This window comes from Pseudonaja textilis, chromosome 2 (assembly GCF_049901715.1).
Source record: "Pseudonaja textilis isolate UNSWEBS1 chromosome 2, rPseTex1.2, whole genome shotgun sequence".
Taxonomy (NCBI): domain Eukaryota; kingdom Metazoa; phylum Chordata; class Lepidosauria; order Squamata; family Elapidae; genus Pseudonaja; species Pseudonaja textilis.
Genome location: NC_141991.1, coordinates 73,308,775 through 73,328,498, shown reverse-complemented (window position 1 = coordinate 73,328,498; position 19,724 = coordinate 73,308,775). Strand labels below are relative to the sequence as shown.

At 39.5% G+C, this 19,724-nt stretch overlaps 1 protein-coding gene across 3 annotated transcripts in view; it reads right to left on the bottom strand.

Annotated features, from left to right (window-relative positions):
- PDGFRB (platelet derived growth factor receptor beta) overlaps nt 1–19,724 on the bottom strand; it is a 94,745-nt gene that overhangs the window by 38,218 nt on the left and 36,803 nt on the right. For all 3 annotated transcript variants that reach the window (XM_026696600.2, XM_087924297.1, XM_087924298.1), the window contains exons 3-8: nt 15,200–15,475; nt 14,104–14,370; nt 12,774–12,913; nt 10,932–11,106; nt 2,656–2,848; nt 2,049–2,164 (exon numbers count right to left, since the gene is read on the bottom strand). In XM_026696600.2, coding sequence (XP_026552385.2) covers nt 2,049–2,164; nt 2,656–2,848; nt 10,932–11,106; nt 12,774–12,913; nt 14,104–14,370; nt 15,200–15,475 — 1,167 coding nt within the window. The remainder of the gene's footprint in view (nt 1–2,048; nt 2,165–2,655; nt 2,849–10,931; nt 11,107–12,773; nt 12,914–14,103; nt 14,371–15,199; nt 15,476–19,724) is intronic.

Here is a 19,724-nt window from a genome sequence, read left to right as displayed (position 1 = left end):
TATAATCACAATCACTTTGGCTTAGAAGTACAAGGATAAGTAATTGTTAAACTGTGGGAAAGCCATAAAAAAAACTTAAATCCTTTAATTAATTAAATGGTCATAGATAAGCTAAGGATCTCCACTTCCTGTTGATAGAGAGCAATTTAGCTCATTAACACAGCTTTATCCTAATAAATAATTAAATGTCAAGATGGTGCCACAACTTTTTGGTTGAAGCCCTTTTAGTAGGGTTGCACATGTGGCTCTCATAAAAAAAATGGTGCACTGTTATGGCTGCGAATTTAACTTTAAAAAAATCCCCATCGCTTCATCCCCCAAAGATGCCCTGAATGAAATTCTTGTCATGCAATGTTGAGTTTCTTAAGTAGCTTCACTGACTTTGAGCCAGGGAGCTGGACATGGACAATAACACATGACAAAGGAAAGTTTGGAGTAACAACCACACAGCGCACTTGGAAGGAAGAATGGAAAACTGTTCTACTCCTTAATGGGACATTTTCAAGACTCACTAGAAAGTGATGGCTTTTAGGGAAGGAAGAAGCTTTTTGCTCAAGAGGCATAAGAAGCCCTTGAGAATTGTGTCAAATGAACATTGCACTAGAAGTTAAAATGATCCATTTATTTATTAGACACTTATCTCCCCCAGCAAAAAAAAAAAAAAGACACCCAATCCAAAGATTCTGGGAAGTTTAGAACAATAAAAATAAAAGGAACATTAAAACAAAAAGCAATAAAGAATACACTATGGCCCATAAATGTATCTTAGGCATCATACTCTCCCTTATTAAATAAAAGGTTTTAGCATTTTTTTGAGCAGTGAAACAATGTGAGCCAGGCTCTGGGGACAGAATGTTTTGCAATTTGGAAATTATCCAAGAGGAGGCCTCTAATTCATATTCCTTTTATTTCTTGCCATTATTCTTTAAGATGGCCTCCCCTATTATTTCTCCAATACTCCAATGCCTCCTATTTATGTTTACCTTTTTGGCTAAAAAGGGGAAAATGTGCAATCCTAAATTCTTATCTTTCAAATCCCATTATACAGATTTTACAATTTTCTCTCTTGCCTTTGAACCCAATACCGCAGCTCCCTGTTTAGATTGCAATCATCCAAACAACCACTAGATGGAAGGCTTTTATTGAACCGCAGGAGAGTATAGAATATATTTGGAAAGCATGCCTGATGAAAGCAGCCTCTCTCAATCTCCTTTGTTTTAATAAGATTCCCCTCATCCTTTGATAGCTGCATGAAGGAGCTGCAAGTATACCAGGGACACCCTACTGCGTGCTAATATTCAGCTGTAGCTGATAAAGGAGGAATGTGCAGACATTCACAGCTTGCTTCATTTTCCAAACTGCCCAGGTTCTGAAAAGACCATAACAAAAGAGGACAGTCAATGTCTTTGATTCTCCAGATGGCATCGGCCAGAAATAGGATTATGTTCTCAATCAGAGACTCTTACGCATGTCTATTCTTCATTCTGCCAGTGGACTGTCTTTGGATTCTCTCCTTAACATTGACAAATGATAGCCAATGGCTACACTTCTTGAACAGAAGTTCCAAGTAGGGGTGTGGTTAGCCTAGGAAGCCACAACTGGTTTCTTTTCTCCCCATCCTTGCTCAAGGGGAAACATATTCTCTTTGGATAGCCAAGACTATGTGCTAAAATTGGCTCTGAAAGAAAGTTATTTTTTTTTCTTTTTGCAAGAAATCTCATGATATTTTGCATTCCCAAAAGTCTTATGAGAGTCCATGTATTATACAGGTAATCCTTGACTACTCATTTAGTAATCGGTCAAAGTTATAGCAGACTCTTCCCCCCTCAAAAAAAAACCTCTACTTATGACCAGGTCCTCAAGTTATAACCGTTATAGCACCTCCAGGGTGATTCACCTTACACTTGGTATCCTTAAGTGAAAATTAACTGCCCGGTCCTGGATATTTAAAAGATGATTTAAAATAAAGATACATTTAATAAAGTATAATCTTTGCAAAGAGGTTCTTTTGGCTGTAAATAAAACTGATTGCAAGGTGGTGGGCTTACCATTAATCTGCAAATAAAAGGAGAGTTCTTTTATGTCATCTTCGTGAAATGCTCGAACAGTGTACAAACCTCCCTCACTTGCTTTCACCCTTACGAGGGTCAGAGTAGTCTGATACCTGGGTGGGAAAAATAATCTTGCAACAGTCACAATAGTGGAGCTTATATGGGAGCACAAATGACATTACTTTTCAAAGGGAAAATTTCCACCCCAAGAGAGAAACCCATTTTAGTTAAGCTAGAATGAATTGTGATATTTGACAAACTAGAATTTGCCATCATGTGTTAAATGAGAGCTAACTTAAAAGATACATAGTGTGCCATCTCACTCTGATTTCTAATTTAATAAATATATGTTCCTGGATGCTTGATTTATATTGGACCAATGAATACAAAGAAAGGGAAACAAAAAATATTTTCTTTATCCTTGTATTGATATTATCCACTTTTTCCATATAGATGCAAAGCTTTATGAAATCCATTAGTGATACTAGATTTTTCTTAGTAAAGGGAGGACAGATACCTGTCCATAATGTATACAGTATATCAATTAAAAATAATAGATGGCTTAATGCTGCATATACTAAAATGTTGAGATGAAACAGTTTACCTGGTTTCTGACAAATTCCTGCTGTTGATAGCAAAATCACTGTTGCTCTCAGAAGTCAGGGGCTTCTTGTTCTGAAACCAGATTATGGTTGGACTTGGATAGGCTTCCATCTGTATCAAAAAGGTGTGACTTTTGTGCAGTTCTGCAAATATGGTCTCATTTAGAACAGTGTGAAAAGTCACAAAGCCACGCTCTAGGTCAGAAAGGGTGAATCAAAAAGACACAAATTGACCTATATTAATTTTTTTGTTTGACAATGTGTGTTAATGATGAGGAGAGTTCATTGGCACAAATTGATTATTTTAATAAGCAGCATAAAACTATGTGTTTTAAAGGCCCATGATAGCAAACCTATGGCACACAAAGCCATTTGTGTGGGCACGTGAGACCCAGCCAAACTTACTGGCATTATGCATGTGCATGTCTCCTAGCTGATTTTTGGCTTGTTTGAGGCCATTTTCACCCACCTGGAGGCTCAAAGGAAGCCTCTGCAGCCTCGGGAGGCTGAAAAACAGGCCTTCCAGAAATATCGGAAGTATGGAAACAGGTCCATTTTCAGCCTCCTGAAGCTCCAGAATCTTTCTTCAAGCCTCCGGGAGGGCGAAAATGGCTCTAGAGGCCCTCCTGGGCTCCAGAGGCCCTCCAGAGGCTGAAAACAGGCACTTCTGTTATTCCCAGAAGGCCTGTTTTTCAGTCTCCCGAGGTTTCCCTTGAGCCTCCGGGAGGGTAAAAATGGACTCAAATGGGCCGAAAATCAGTTGGGAGGCGCACGCATGGGCAGTGCAGGAAAGGGAGCGGGATGGGGGTATTGCACATGCATGCGCAGGGAGGAGCAGGGTGCATTGTATTGTGGGTGCTGGCACGTGCACATTTTCAGCACACCACAACAAAAAGGTTCACTATCACTGCTATAGGCCATATCAAAATACAAGATTCAAACATGTATTACCAATAATATCCTATAAAAATAATTTAAAATAAGAATAGCATAAAATACAATAATTATGGAATAAAATACAATAATGTAATACATAAATATGTAAAATAGTATAAAATAACATAAAATTGTATTTCTGTGTCACCCCTACAATCTACCCCAATCAGGCCCACATATGCTGATCTCAATGGGACCATTTTAGTCAGAAACCCTCCTATATTAAATGTTTTCAAATTCTGGCCACACATGACTAGATATGGGAATAGGATTGCTTTCACATAAAACTGAAGTGAAAATAGTTGATTTCATTGCAGAAGAAATTAAAATACAATTATTTACCAAAATTATTGAAAATAATCTGAATATATGTTTGATATGAAGCCTCAAAAATATCTTGCAAACCAGTTGTTACACTTTTCTTAAAAGTTGATGATTCAGTTACCTCACTGACAATTTTTGTTGAGCTAGTTGATTGGAAAAACAAGATGCAGAAACAATATGTTCTTCAATTATTGAAAGTTTAAATAATTATTATAATTATTTACTGAGAACTACCTAGAAAAAAAATTAATAGGATTTTGTTCCGATGGTACCAATGTTATGCTTGGGAGAAAATCTGGAGTGAGCACTAGAATAGCGAAAGAGTTTTCAAACATCATAATAAGGCACTGCTTAAGCCATCACCTCCAACTTGTTTTAGATGATTCGATAAAGGAAATAAAGCAAGTAAATCATTTAAAAATATTTATTGATAAGATATATACTATTTTTTCATCAATCCAATAAGAACCAAACCGAATTTATCAAAATGTCTGAACAACTTGGAATTGAAATTATAAAGATTGGTAGAGTTTAGGAACCAAGATGGGCTGCCTGTAGTTTAAGGTCAACCCTAGCTGTGGAGTGTGTTTATCTAGTGCTACATCACTATTTTCATTCAAATGAAAAATACTTAGATATGGCTACCCATTTTGAAAATATATATTTTATGACTGATTTGGCATTGATGATTGATATTCTAAATCAGCAGTTCTCTATTAGGTTATGTCCTTTGTCCATGGGTTCCTCTAGGAAAAAAACCATATCGTCTGCAAACGCCTGTAGTTTATATTCCTCTGCTTTGACCCTAACTCCTTGGATTTCAAAGTTTTGTCTTATCCGCGTTAACAGTGATTCTAAAGCAAATATAAATAAGAGGGGTGAGAGAGGGCAACCCTGTCTAACGCCCTTTTCAATGCTTAATGGGCCTGTTTGTTCGCCATTAATTAGTATATTAGCTTGTTGGGTATTGTAAATTGTTGTGATAATGTTCTCGAATTTAGTGCCCAGACTCATGTTATAGATTTTTTGTATTAAAAAGTGCCAATGTAAGTTATCGAATGCTTTCTCTGCATCTAAAAACATGAGTGCAAATTGTTTCTCTGGATGAGCTTCATAATATTCTAAGACATCAATAATGGTTCTTAAATTGTTTTTAATTTGGCGGAATGGAAGGAAACCATTTTGGTCTTCATGAATGTATAAATTTAAAACTTGTTTTACTCTATTCGCTATAATTGAGGTAAATAATTTATAATCGGCGTTTAAAAGTGAGATTGGTCTATAATTGTTGATATATCTGGCATCTAAATCCTCCTTCGGAATTAACGCAATCAGCGCCCCTCTCCATGAGTCTGGCATTTTGGCAGCCAAAAGTACTTCGTTAAACACTTCCAGCATCAGAGGCCCTACTAAATCTATTGTGGCTTTATACAATTCTACTGGAATCCCATCTGGACCTGGGGATTTATTATTACTTTGATTTTCCATTGCGGATTTTAACTCAGACCATGTAATATCCTTATTTAGTAATTCTTTGTCTCCTTCCCCTATTGTTTTATCATTCGTATTCTCCAGATAAGTTCTTATTTTGTCTTCATTGATTTCTTCTTTTTTATATAATCTTTGAAAATAGTTTAATATAATATCTTTTTTCTTCTCAATCTCATGTTGTGGGATGCCTTTCTCGTCTATTAATTGGTGTATCAGTCTCTTTTCTTTTTCTTTTTTAAGTTTATAAGATAGCCATCTTCCTGGTTTATTGGCGTGTTCAAAGTAATTTTGTTTGGACCTTCTCAAGCTAACTTCTATTTTATCTTGTTCAATTAAATTCAGCTTATGTTTGGCTAATATTAACTGGTTTTGTAGTCCTTGGATCTTAGGGGTTTTTGTAATTGTATTTCTAAGTCTTGGATTTGTTGTTGTAATACGTTTTGTCGGGCATAGATTCTCTTGTTTCTCATAGCATTATAGGAAATTGTTGTGCCTCTTATAATTGCTTTCATAGTATCCCAAATGTTCTGTTTTGAAGTTGTTTCATTATTATTATCTTTTAGAAAATAGTTTAGCTCCTCTTTCAGCTTATTAATATACTCTTCTTCATTTACAATTTGGTTGTTTAGTGTCCATCTTTTTTTTTATTCGTCTCCTATCTCTCCAAATTAGCTGTATTGGGCTATGGTCAGCCCATTCATTCGGTAGGATTTTAATTTCTTTTATTTCATTAGCCAAATCCAAATCCATCCAACCCATATCTATTCTAGTCCAAGTCTTATGTGGATTAGAATAGTATGTAAATTGTTTTCCTTCAAGATTCCGTTCCTCTCATAAATCTTTTAAATTTAACTCTTTCAACATTTCCTTACATGCCGCGGAAAGTTCCCTTTTCCCCTTCTTGTTTTTCCCATATTACTATGGTCTTTCTGGTAATCTGCAATGGAGTTAAAATCGCCAATCAAGCAAATGTTTCTTTTTCAAAGCCTACTATTTTTTGGTGAAGGTGTTTAAAAATTTCCCCTGGTCATCATTTGGGGCATAGATTGCTACAAGTAAAAATGTGATGTGGTTTATCCAAACTTGTATAATCAGAGTTCTTCCTTCGGGATCCGACCAGATTAATTCTGCCTTTACATCTTGTTTTACATAAATTGCAATTCCTTTTTTCTTGTGTTTGTCGGCCGGTGCCGTAAAAGTTTCCTAATTTTGGACAAATTAGATGTCTTTCGTCATTTTTGAAATATGTGTTTCTTGAAGACATATTATATCTGCGTTATGTTGAATAAGTTTTGAAAATATCCTTTTTCTTTTTGATAATGAATTTAATCCATTTATATTGATGGAGAGCAACTTCTTCCCCTCCACCATTTATCTACATCTGCTTAGATTTTTGCCTAGTAATGATTCGGTTCTCTTATTGTTGTTGTGGGATTTGCTCTTCTCTCCCAGGTTGTGGGTTATCACTTCCTGAAATTAGAGAAAGTCGTTCCTTTTGGGTTCTGTGATGATATCGGTCCTCCTGTAGTCTCCTTTTAGGTTCTTCTTTAGTGGATTGACCATTCGTATCCATGAGCTGTTGATAAAAATCTTGGGCCTGTTCTATCGATTCTATTTTGATTTTCCTCTCTTTCCACGTAATTAACATCCCTTCCAGGATTAACCATTTAAATTGGATTCCTTTTTTATTTAAATCATTAGCTAAAAATTTATAATCTTGTCTTATCATCCTCACTTTCTTTGGAATTTGTTTTAAAATCCTAATTTCTCTGCCTTTATATGATATTGTTTCCTCCCTAGACATTTTCAAAATTAAATCCCTCAGACATCTCCTAGAGAAGCGGATATGAATTTCTCTTGGGCAGTTGTTACGCCTGGCGTAGCTTGTGCTAGCCCTATATACCTCATCAAACTCTTTAATTAGATCATCTTTTTCCTTTCCTAACCATTCAGCCAATATTTCTGCCATCAAATGTTCCAATTCTTCATTTTTTGCTTCCGCCACATTCTGGAACCTTAAATACGCCATTGCTTTGTCCATCTCGAGGTGGACCAGAGAGTCTTCCATTTCTCTAAGTACATTTTTAAATTCCTCAAAAATCAGCGGTTCTCAACCTGTGTGTCGCAACCCCTTTGGGGGGTCGAACTATTTATTGATTTATTGAATTTATATTGCTGCCTGTGGTGACTCGAGGTGGCTTACAGAATATAAAAACACATATAAAAACTAAAAAAAAATCAAATAAATTAATAAAGTACAATATAACAAAATTACCCCCCCCACTCCCACCCCTGCTCCAATGACAGCAGATCACACAAGCTATTTAATGGGCTCTATCCTGATCTTGGTTTTCCAGGCCTGCCGGCAGAACCAGGTCTTCAACAGCTTCCAGAAGAATATTAAAGTGGGGGACATTCTAATTTCTGGGGGAATGATGTTCTAGAGAGAGGGAGCCACTATGGAGAAAGCCCTTCTCCTCGGTCCCACCAGGTATATCTCCCTTGGGGATGGACCTGCAACATTCTCTGCCTCCCCGCTCTGATGGGTTGGGTAGATGTGACCGGGAAGAGATGGTCCCTCAGATAATCTGGTCCCAAGCCATGAAGGGCTTTAAAGGTGACAACCAGCACCTTGAATTGCAACTGGACGCAAATAAGGCAACCAATGCAGGTCCTGCAGGAGAGGTGAAACATGTGCACACTGGGGTCTGCACAAAACCATGCTGCATTTTGCACCAACTGAAGTTTCTGGATGCTGTCCAAGGGCAGCCTCATGTAGATAGTGTTGCAATAGTCAAGATGGGAGGTGACTAGGACATGAGTGACTGTGAGTAGGGACTGTTGGTCCAGGAAAGGGCGTAACTGGTGTATAACCCACAGTTGTGTAAAAGGCCCTCCTGGCCATGACTGCCACCTGCTCTTTGAGCAGGAGTTGTGAGTCCAGGAAAACCCATAGATTATGTACAGGATCTGTTTGGGATAGTGCCACCCCATCCAAAACCAAAGGTGGTAATTCTCCCTGAGCCAACGAACCCCAAACCCAAAGCCACTCAGTCTTGCAAGGGTTTAGTTTCAACCTGTTGCTCCCCATCCAGCCCCTAACAGCCTCCAGGCACTGCAAGTGGGAGGACACAGCAACACTTAACTCACCACAGGCTGAGACATACAGTTGAGTATCATCAGCATATAGGAGATACCTCAGTCCATGGTGACATATGATCTCACCCAGTGGCTTCATATAAATGTTGAACAGGAGCGAAGAGAGTACCGAGTCCTACAGAAATCCGTAAAGCAGTGGGTGAGGGCTGGATCTCTCCCCTCCTATCAACCCCGACTGAGAGCAGCTGCAGAGGAAGGAAGTGAACCAGGAGAGCACAAGGCCATCCACTCCTATCCCCCAAAGCAGCCCCAAGAGAATCCAATGGTTGATGGTGTTGAAAGCCACTGAGTAGAACAAGGATGGATGCACTATCCTCATTCCGCTCCCGTCAGAGATCATCCAAAAATGTGACCAATCCATTTCTGTCTCCAGGCAGTCCCAGCTGTGTTTATGCAGCTCATTAACGAGGTGTTACATGAACATCTCTATTGTCCCAAATCCAGGTCTCAAAACTGCCATTGGCCAGCACCCGCAGACACAAGAAAGAAGTCAGGACACATACCTACATACAGTGTTTCCTTTAACACACACACACCCTTGGAAATCTGATAGGGCAGCAACAACAGACAGTGAGTCCCATGTAAAGCTAGCTCTGGGAGCTTTGCCTGCCAGCACTGCTTTTATTTCCTTCTTAAAAAGTTCGCCCATCCGGCAGCCCACCCACTCAGGAGCCCTCTCCCCATGCTGGTTTCTTCACTCTCTGCCAATCCCCAGCGGAAGGTCAAGACAGCATCTGCTGTGTAAGTGTTTTCAGGGTAAGTCCTGTTGCTCCAGCTGCCTCTGGCTGCCTCGTCCATCACCTGCCACATTTGGGCATTGTGGAACTCTGACGTGACATGCTGCTCAGTGGTGAGTTGCGGAGCTATGACGCGGCCCTTCCTGGATGTCTCTTGTGCGCCGTGGCCTCTAATGCAACCATTCATGCTGCTGCCATGCCATCCGCTGCCAATCCTCATGGTGCTGCACCTCCCACCACTTGTCCCTCTGAAATGGCAAGCCCATGGCTGTAGGCCAGGCTTGACACCAGGCCTGAATCCTGATTGGTAGAGGTTAAGATAATCTGTTTCATCCAGAAACCTCTGAAGTTGCCACGTGACCACCTTCCCCAAAAAGGGAAGATTGGAGACAGGTTGGAAATTATCCAACCAGCTGGAGTCCAACGATGCTATCCCTCAGAAGAGGGCAGAACACAGCCTTCTTAAAGGTGGCTGTGGCACCATCCCCTCCTGTAGAGAAGCATCAATCACCGCCAGAGTTCACCGTCTGTCACCTCCTGGGAAACTTTCATAAGCCAGGCGGGACATGGACAGAAGTTTCCCTCTATGGAAGCAACCAAAATGCATCAAAATTTTAGGCAACTGCAGTAGTAACACTGGCTCATCGCCAAGTTAATTCCCTCGTATCAAAGCCAAGTTTTTTCCTAGGAATTCCTTGATTTTCTTTAGTTCCCCTTCAACATGAAGCGTTATTTTGCAAACAAATATTTCTCAGTGTTTCTGAATGAACAAAACTATCAGGCAACTAATAAGAAAATACTGTTATGCTTTTTTTGTGAGCAATTTGAGCGGAAGCTTGGCATATCATCACACAAGGCTTTGTGAAAGAAAACCAGGGTCTGGAACACAACCCCAGTTTAATTAAAAAAGAAAAATCCCCATCCTGTGCCACTTATGCAATCTATATCTTTTCCTGGAAAAAAATAGCTGACATCTTGAGCAAAATATAAGAGATGCCTTGTAATTTTGTTTATAGTCATTTATGACAAATGTTCATTTCTTAAACAAAACAAAATGACAGTGGTAAACTGATTTACCCACTACAGGTAGTCCTCGGCTTATGACCACAGTTGAGCCTAGAATTTATGTTGCTAAGTGAAACATTTGTTAAGTGGGTTTTGTCCCTTTTTATGACTTTTCTTGCCACTTTTGTTAAGTGAATCACTGCAATTGTTAAGTTAGTCTGTTAAGCAAATCTGGGTTCCCCATTGATTCTGCTCAACGAAAGGTCACAAAAGCAGATCACATGACTCCAGGACATGCAACCGTCATAAATATGAACCAATTGCCAAGCATCTGAGTTTTGATCATGTGACCATGGGGATGCTGCAATGGTTGTAAGTGTGAAAAATGGTCATAAGTCACTTTTTCCAGTGCTGTTGTAACTATGACCTAAATGTCACTAAATGAACTGTGGTAAGTAGAGGACTACCTGTATTATTATTTTTCAACTGGAATGAATTAAAAGAGATTTGTTTTCCAGTGGTGCCTATGAAAATCAGCACTACTGAAATGCCTATAGCTATAAAAGTTATTTCAGGAAGATTTGGTATCAGCCTGGCGACAAAGAAAAAGATTTTGCCTAACATACCAATCACTCTGATGAAGATACTTTGTTCTTCTTGTTGTCCAAAATACGTGTCTTTGGCCTCACATGCATATAGACCCTGATCATCCAAGTCTGCATTGTGAATAGTTAAGGTGGAACTAGTATAATGTTTGTCTCCTGAAACAATGTGCGTCATGGGTTTTACCTCTTTGCCTACCTGTAAAAGATAGTAAAAATAATGCAGTGGAAGTAATACTCAGTACTAGTCCATTTAAAGTTCCAAAGCTCAAACAAGGAACACAGACATAGGCTGTCTCAAATGATTAAATGCTTTTATTTAATATATTTTCTTTATGGTGAAAATATGACAATTGTTCCTCTTTTTTTTAGCATAGTGTCTGATGGTTACACGGCACATGCGACACGGAAGATTTCAGTAGAAAACATACCAATAGCAAACCTGAAATATACACAATAAAAGCGCAGTATACCTTTTCCCTTCTCAAGAAGCAGGAGACTAATTCTCTTTTGCAGAACACTTCTTTGATGAGGATATTGGATAGTAATGAAAATATAAATCTGCTACTCTGGATGATAAAATGCACATCGTTCTCAGCCTCCATGTTATATTTTTTGAAAAAAAACATGAGTTGCCACAGAATATCTGTGTTGATATTACAAGGCAGTATTCCAATCTCAGATACACAGAGGAGAAGTGAAGGGGAAAAAAACGTCTCTAAATTGCAAAATAATTTGCAAAGTGACCGAGATGAATTAAATACTGAGAAGATGCTGCTGATTTCTGGATCTGAGCTTTAGGATTGGGGAGATAAGCCTTAAAGCATTCTCCTTTAGGGATTTGGGGGCTCTCTTCGATTTGCACTCATGCTGTGGACAGTCACATAACTTCAATGATAAGGAGGGCCTTTTATCAGCATTTGCTAATAATCCAAGTTCACTCCTATGTAAAGGAGAAAGATCTGCTTTTGGTAAATCATGTGATAATCACAAGGTTGGTGAATTGTAAAGCTGTTGTTTAGCCAGTGCTTGAAAGTGGATCCAGAAACTGTTGTTGATCAGAGGGCAGAAACATCCTGGTTATCCACAATAACCCACCCATTGGAATAGCTTCACTTCTTGCTGGCTCTCGTCTGAGGCCAATTCAAAATGTTCACAGTGAGACCAAGCTACTTATTGGACTATTCCCATATAATTGACCATTATTTAGGGACTTAAATATAATTAGCACCAACACAACAGATTAGGCTTTTCCTATGGTGGGGCCAACATGAATGAATTTGGAGAGTATATACAATATACATTTTGTCATTTTGGCTTTATTGCGATTAGGAAAGAATGTCTGCAGTTCTTTCTGTAATAATTAGGAAAGGAAATGTCTTTGTTTTGCTTAGAGGACCAAATGTTTAATTGCCATTTTGCAGTAATATCTAAGCATATTTCTCTAAGATATCTCAGGGTCTATTTAATTTCCTATGACTAGAATATAATTCTTTATTGGCCAAGTGTGATTGGACACACAAGGAATTTTCTCCGGTGCCTAAGTTCTCAGTGTACATACAAGCATCAGGTGATAAATCATGATCATAATGATAATGCAATCATCACGAATCATAAGATGGAAAACTCAGTAATAGCCATAAGATAATAAATAAAACAATCAGCACAAGTCATAACAACGAAGTAATAGTCATAAGATGCTAAAGGAATAGGTCATATGAAAGATAAGGATAAATAATAGTGATATAGCCCTACTACATGGTTTGATATCAGACAGTGATAAGGGCATAAGACAGTGTTGTGGAAATTAGAAAACACAGACACAAATGCAAACACTCACACAAAGATCCATGTCTACTTGCTTACCATCTGTCCAGGATAACGCCAGGTATAACTGATCAACTCAATGCCTCTTACTGCACATGTCACAATAATAGTTTCACCTTGTTTCAAAATAGTTTGCACTGCACTGATAGAAACATTGATGAAGGATGAAGGAAAAGGAACTGTAAAAGAACCAAACTAGTGAATAGAGAAGAAAGTTAGCTCACAGCAACTTATATGAAAAAAATAATAATTTCAGCAACCTCAATCAATATGCCGTTGTCTCAGAGTGAGAAAATAGTTTTCTGTGGGTTTCACTGCATGGACAATTTGAAAACTTCAGTATTAATAAAGCATAAGATGTTAACAGTGAATAATAACTACCCCAGTACAGAACTACAAGAGGCTCTAAAGTGGAGTTCTTGATGCTCTCTGGTTTAGTTGTTTGCTTGCAGATGTTTTATTACCCAACTAGGTAACCCCCTCAGGCTGATGATGTTACTTAGTTGGGTAATAAAATGTCTGCAAGCAAACAACGAAGCTCAGAGAGCACCAAGGACTCCATATTCAATCCTGAGGTAGATACATTCTCTTCTATTAGAACCTAAAATCTTAAAATCTTGTGGAGAATAGGACAAAGGCCTTCGCCTGGCATTGGACTTAATCACAGTGGAGATCTGAGTATATTTCTCCTCTGGCAAATCAACAAGGTGACTTGACATGACCATTCCCTCAATTTCAGATTGAAAGAATGTCAGAAAAATAAATTCACATTATAATAATCAGACAAATGCCCAAATGCAAAGCAGCTTAAATATTATAGCTTAGATCAAACAGATTCAGCCTCCTATCACAGACATATCAGCCCTGCTCAAGTGCCAAAAAGTAGTCCATTACTTTGGCAAGTAATGATGTAACTTCCACTGTAACATGTTCACTTCTCAGTTGTTTAATGAATGTGCTCTCACTTAAAACAGAAGTATTTTTTCCAAAGGAAGTAAAGATGGATCTCTTTGCAAAGCTTGCTCAACATTTTTAAGGAAGCAGATACACTTGCTGAGTGGCGCAGTAGTTAGAATGCCGTATTGCAGGGCAATTCTGCTGATTGCTGGCAGTTTGCATTTGATTGGCTCAAGGTTGACTCAGCCTTCCATCCTTCGAAGGTCAGTAAAATGAAGACCCAGATTGTTGGAGTCAATATGCTGACTGCTTAGAGAGTGCTGTAAAGCACTATATAAGTCTAAGTGCTATTCCCAATGCACCCCTATCTAGGATGATGTCTTGTTTTCATTCAGAGAATCCTTTCTGCTCCACACACTGGTTAATGCTATGCATAATATTGAAAACATGTAAACACTGATGCAAGATTCACCTTGGATAGTGTAGACATAGAATGTTTCAGACTCAAACTCTTCATCTTCTATCATTGCCTTGCAGATATAGGTCCTGTCTTCAAACCGTCCTTTAAAGCCTAGCTGTGGAAAATACATTCCAGGGACTGGATCATTAACCCTCTTTTCATGAAGAGATACTGTGGCATTGGGGTTTGTCACACGGCAAGGAATAATGACTTCACCATAACCTGGGCTGAACACAAAGGTCTCTTCAGGGATGCTTGGTAGGAAAGGCATGGAGAGATCTGTGAAGAAGAATGGAGAGAAGCTGGTTTTGGCATTGACTAGGGAGGTATCTAAAAAGTATCACAAAGACTGAAGACAGATTATTGATTACATCTTAGATGAAATAAGGGATACACTTGTGACCAGTGCAGCTCAGTATGGAATGTGGAAGAGAAATGCAACAATGACATTTTCTCTGCAGAGAGATGTGGCTTGGTTCCTCTCGATTATATCGTTCCATGGTATAATAGATGTGTATATGTTTTGGGGTTTGGCATGTGTATAAGTGTATGAGTGCATATACATGTACATTTCCATAGCTAGTATAGTAGGCATTGGGTTTAAACAGGCTGCAAGGTTGTAATTTTTATATATGGAGGCAGAGGAATTTATCTCAAAGAAAAAACCCTGTGTCTTAATCCTGTATTGACACCATAGATGGGTTTAAAGGAGGAACAGAATTCTTGCCTCCATCTCAAAGTCTTTATTCTCATAGATGAAATTTGTAGGGTCTCCATTACAGTGGTGGCCACAGCCAGAGCCAAAGGGTATGCAGTATATAAAAAACAAAAGAAAGATTTACATCTAGGCATTCTACTTCAGCTCTTGAAGGCCCTCCCCAGCAGGTAGATGCTAGTAGGAAGAAGAAAATATTCTAGGAAAAGTAGTGTGGCCTGGAAAATGTGTAAATTTGACCGAGTTATCTGGAAAGCCATGTTTGCATCTACAACAGAGTCCTTGATTTTTTTTTCCTATACTTTCTGTTCATTCCACAGAAACAAATACCTGCATATGCATGAAACATAAGTTACTTGATTAAAAGTATCAAAGTTGTGTAATCGCCAATACCTGGTACAAAAACGTAGATGGACTTTCCATCCAGGGCTTGATCGTTGGTACAGGAATATTCACCTGTGTTCAAACCAGTCAAGTTCCTTAATGTGAGGGTGCTGGTAAAAATGGTGCCCCTTTTCTCCAGGACAGTGTCCAATTTGGTATGCTTGTTGTCTGTTTTCCAGATAACCTCGTCGTGGCTTGAACATTTCAGGGTAAAATCAGTGTAGAGGTTGAGGACAACTTCGTGGGCATTGGGAGTAATTTCCAGGGAGCTGATTTCTTTGGCACCTTTAAGAGATCATTTGGAAATGAAATGAGCAAGCGACAGAACATAGGGCATCACGGAAGAATGTACAGAGATGAATGTAAGGACAGGGATAAAAACAAAGAAACATCTTTCTGAATAATCTAAACATTAGAACTGCTTGAAAAGCAAAATCATTTTCCATTTGGAGGCAGGGGTTAGAGGCCAGCCAGTCAAGATGTTTGATAAAAAATGAATTCATAGTCATGAATGAAAGGGTCTTGTTTTCCATCTAATGCCTTTTCCTTCTAGGAAGATCCTGAGATTGGACTCCAGCAGAACAATAAATTATGAGTAATTGCACGATGTGAGTATAATTCAGGCATTGTGTACAGAACAACTGGAAAACTCCAGTATAATAAGGATATATTTTTTTCTTCCTAGAACGTGGCATATTCTGGCCCATTAATTTTGACCCCTGTTACTGAAGTGTCTGCTGTGGTTTGTGTTAAAGAAATCTAAACAAGCTAAGGATGTGAAATGAAAATGAAAATTGCCAGGAAATCCATGGGAAATGATACCATAGACAGCATTTTCCTGAATTGCTTCCTACAAATCTTAACAATGTGCCTCTTTTCTCTGCTGGCAGTAGCACCAGCCATACAACTCACCTCTTTCAAACCTCCACATCCTTTCCTAAATAGACACTTCTTACAGTTGAGTCACCAACCAGAAGATGGCTTCTCCTTTTGGATAACCTACTCACCACATATTGCTGATTTACAACACCTGCAACCCTTCCTTATCCAAGACCTCTTTTTCCTTGCAGACTACAATCCTCTGCCTAGTTCAGTCATCACCACCACAAACAGGTGAACCTGCCACCTTAATATCCCTATGAAGTTCAGTAGAGACACTTAACTATTATGCAGGGACACACCAAAACCATCATATTTATGATCTACAGCTCTCACCCAACCAGATCCAATAGTTGTCCATACAGTCCTTCTCCTGCAGGGTCTTTGTAGAAGAGGGGGTTGATAAGAAGAGCAATTCAAAACATACCAGCTGAGTCGGCCACCTAATTTCAGCCTGAAGAGCACAAACTAAAGACACGCAATCAGTCCATGTAAATTAGCAATTTTCATACAAATAGGACAGTGCCCAAACTTTTAAAAAGTCCTATTGGAATTTGAAAAAGTCCTAGTGCAAAACAAGCATTGTAATGAACTAAACATTCTAAAAATAAATTGCAATCACATAAGCACCTACCAAGGATGAATTATGGCTGTTTTCAAATTACTGCTGTTTTTAAGACTACACTTGCTCAGATGCACACATCTGGTCAGAGGTCCTCACAATGAGTAACTTCACAAAGTTACAAGTTCACAGAGTAACTTTAGAGAGTTGAAGCTATAAGATTCATGTGCAGTGAAGAATTTATCACTGCCTGAACCCAATTGGCTGTCACGTCCTGGAAACTTTCATCAACCAGGAGGGACAAGTTCTAATTGATAGGTGGTTGCACTGATGGCCTTGAGGACCCTGTCCACTTCATCAAGTCCAACAGGATTTGCACTATTCTCAGATAACTGTACAAGATCTTTCCTCAGGTATCTCACATGGATCTGTACTATGTATGGATTCCAACTGGGAACGAACCCAAGTGATTCTATCTGTCAGGTGTTGAACAAAGATGTTCACCACATTCCTAAAGATATTCACCACAGTTCTCCTGTCCCATTAGGTGATCCTGAACATGGCTGCTGGAGGGTGGACCCTTTGGCTGCAATAAGGGTAGAGAAATAGTAACCTTTTCCACTATTACCACCACAAGCAGCTCTAAGTGTTATCTAGTTGGAGTCATCCTTCATTTTCTTCCAGTGACATTCTAGGTGTGTTTTAACACTTTTCTGAACCTTCAGTTCCTCCATAAACCATGGGAAGAGTTGGAAGTGATGGGTCAAGAGAGGTCACACAGGCATGATCCTGTCCAAAATCATGGCTGCCCTTTGATTCCATGACATTACCAGAGTTTTGGCAGGAACATACAGCACCCTCCCTCCCCCCACTGGATATTCCCCATTTCCCTCTGGAAGCCATTTTGTTGACATTAGTTGCCAGGGACAGATTGCTCAAATGGGTCTGGTCTCCCTATGGAGAGAACAGCATAAGAGAATCTGAAGGCCAATAGGGCATGATCTCACCGTGACATGGGGGATACCAATAGGTTATTCCCCACTAATCATGTTGCCATTGCTCCAAGAAGCAGATCATATCTGGCATGTATCTATTATCCCGAATTGGACTTGAGATTATTTGGATTAGGCCCATGGCTGCTATGCTAGTCATGATCTCCTGTGCCTCTTCCAAGGCCGTACCCACAGATAGCAGATTGAGGTCCCCCAGGACTATAAGCCTGGAAAACTCCACTACTAACCCTGAGATGGCCTCCAGCAGCTCAGGCAGGGAAACTTTTATGCAGCAGGAAGGCTGATACAGTAGGTAACACTCCCACCTGATCTCAATAGCTCAGCTGCAGGAACGGGTCCCATAAGCCCAGTTTCCCCAGCCCAAACCAACTTGGGAAGCACGGCCCCTGAAGGCCAAAAGAGTTTCTCAAATGACCACTGCCACTTTTCCTCTCCTACACTGGGGTCTTGGCTGGTGCCAAACCCTAACCCAGCTGGGCACATCTCTGAGAGCAGAGCTATTCTCTGCCAGGTCTTAGTGATTGTGCTAGGTCAGCTCGCTCTTCCTTACTACTAACTGACCTGGCATTCATCAGAAACAACTAAACCACAAGGCCTCCAAGGATTTCCAGTGTCTGGGAGTGAGCTCAGGGCGCCAGAACATGCTGTTGGTACTAATCATTGGTGGCATCATCTGCTGCAATGGCCTGCCCTATGGCTCACATAACAACCCATGCCCGTCACCATCATTATGTTTTGCCATGCCCAGGAGCCCACAAGATGGTCTTCGCCCTCCAATCCTGATCTCCCTCCTTTTGGGCCACAGGATTTGCCATTCCCTTCATTCATTCCATATTCACTCCCTCAGACACCTTCAGTTAGTGGACCTCTGCTCCATAAAACTCTGAATTCAACTCAAAGAAGTATTAAGAGCTCCTCCTTTTTAAAATAAACAAATGCCCTAGTTTGCTTTTACTTTTCCCACATCTAAACAGGCTTCGGACTGGTCTGCAGAATATTCTCTTCAAACAGAATTCTCACCCTGTTCTTGACTGTTATTTTATTTACAAAATTGAAAGATGAAAAGGTATAATTATTGCAGAAATAAAATAGGGTGTAGAAAGTCAGCAATGGAACTTAAGCACTAAAATTTAGGGATGGGATTTAAGACAGCAACGGTGGCAGAGCTCTTGGAAACTGGAAACTGTTGTGTTGATTCATTTTATGTCAAGGCTCTGCATCTTTATTTTGTGAGTCCCCAGCCTTAAGGATGTCTCTGAGACAGTTTCTCTAGCTGCCTTGAGTCTTTCTGTTTATTTAACAGACCACTGCAGGAAACCCATGTAACTTTCAGGCTCCGAAAATGATCCCAACTCATGAACTGCAATGTGTCTGTGGCCTACCAATACTCAACTGCTCTTTCTTTCCTTCTTTTGAGAGAAGGAAAAGGAGAAGGCTGAAAAAACAAATAAGAGTTTCAAGTAAACAGAGACATGCCCAATGAATCCTAGGTTTGTCATCTGAGAAGATGGAAATTTCACAGGATAATTTTTGGTATCTGCTTTTGCCTTATCTTCATTAAAAACACCTGCTAAAGATGTAGAAGTCAGCTGAGAAAGTTTATGTTTATGATCCTGGACTCATCTCTAGTAAAACAATTACAAAGAGAAAATTGGACTATTCATGGTAAAAGTGGAGATAGTGTACAAACCAGTTGTTAGAATTCTTTTGGGAAACAATATTTGTGTTCCTACTGAAACAAAGCACAGTGTTATCAACTGAATTGGATTCAGAGAAAAAGACATCAATTCAACATATAAGTGCTTTTTTCCCAATTTTCCCGAAGGCATTAATCTTTCTATCCTCAGGATTAGGGAAGCTTCTAAAACAGATTTAACAGATAATCAGAGTTGGAAGGGACCTTGTAGGTCCAACCCTCTGCCCAAGCGGGAGACCCTACACCATTTCTGACAGATGGCAGTCCAATCTCTTCTTGAAAGTTTCAAGTGATGGTGCTCCCACAACTTCCTAGGGCAAGCTGTTCCATTGGTTGATTGTTCTCACTGTCAGAAAGTTTCTCCTTATTTCCAGGTTAAATCTC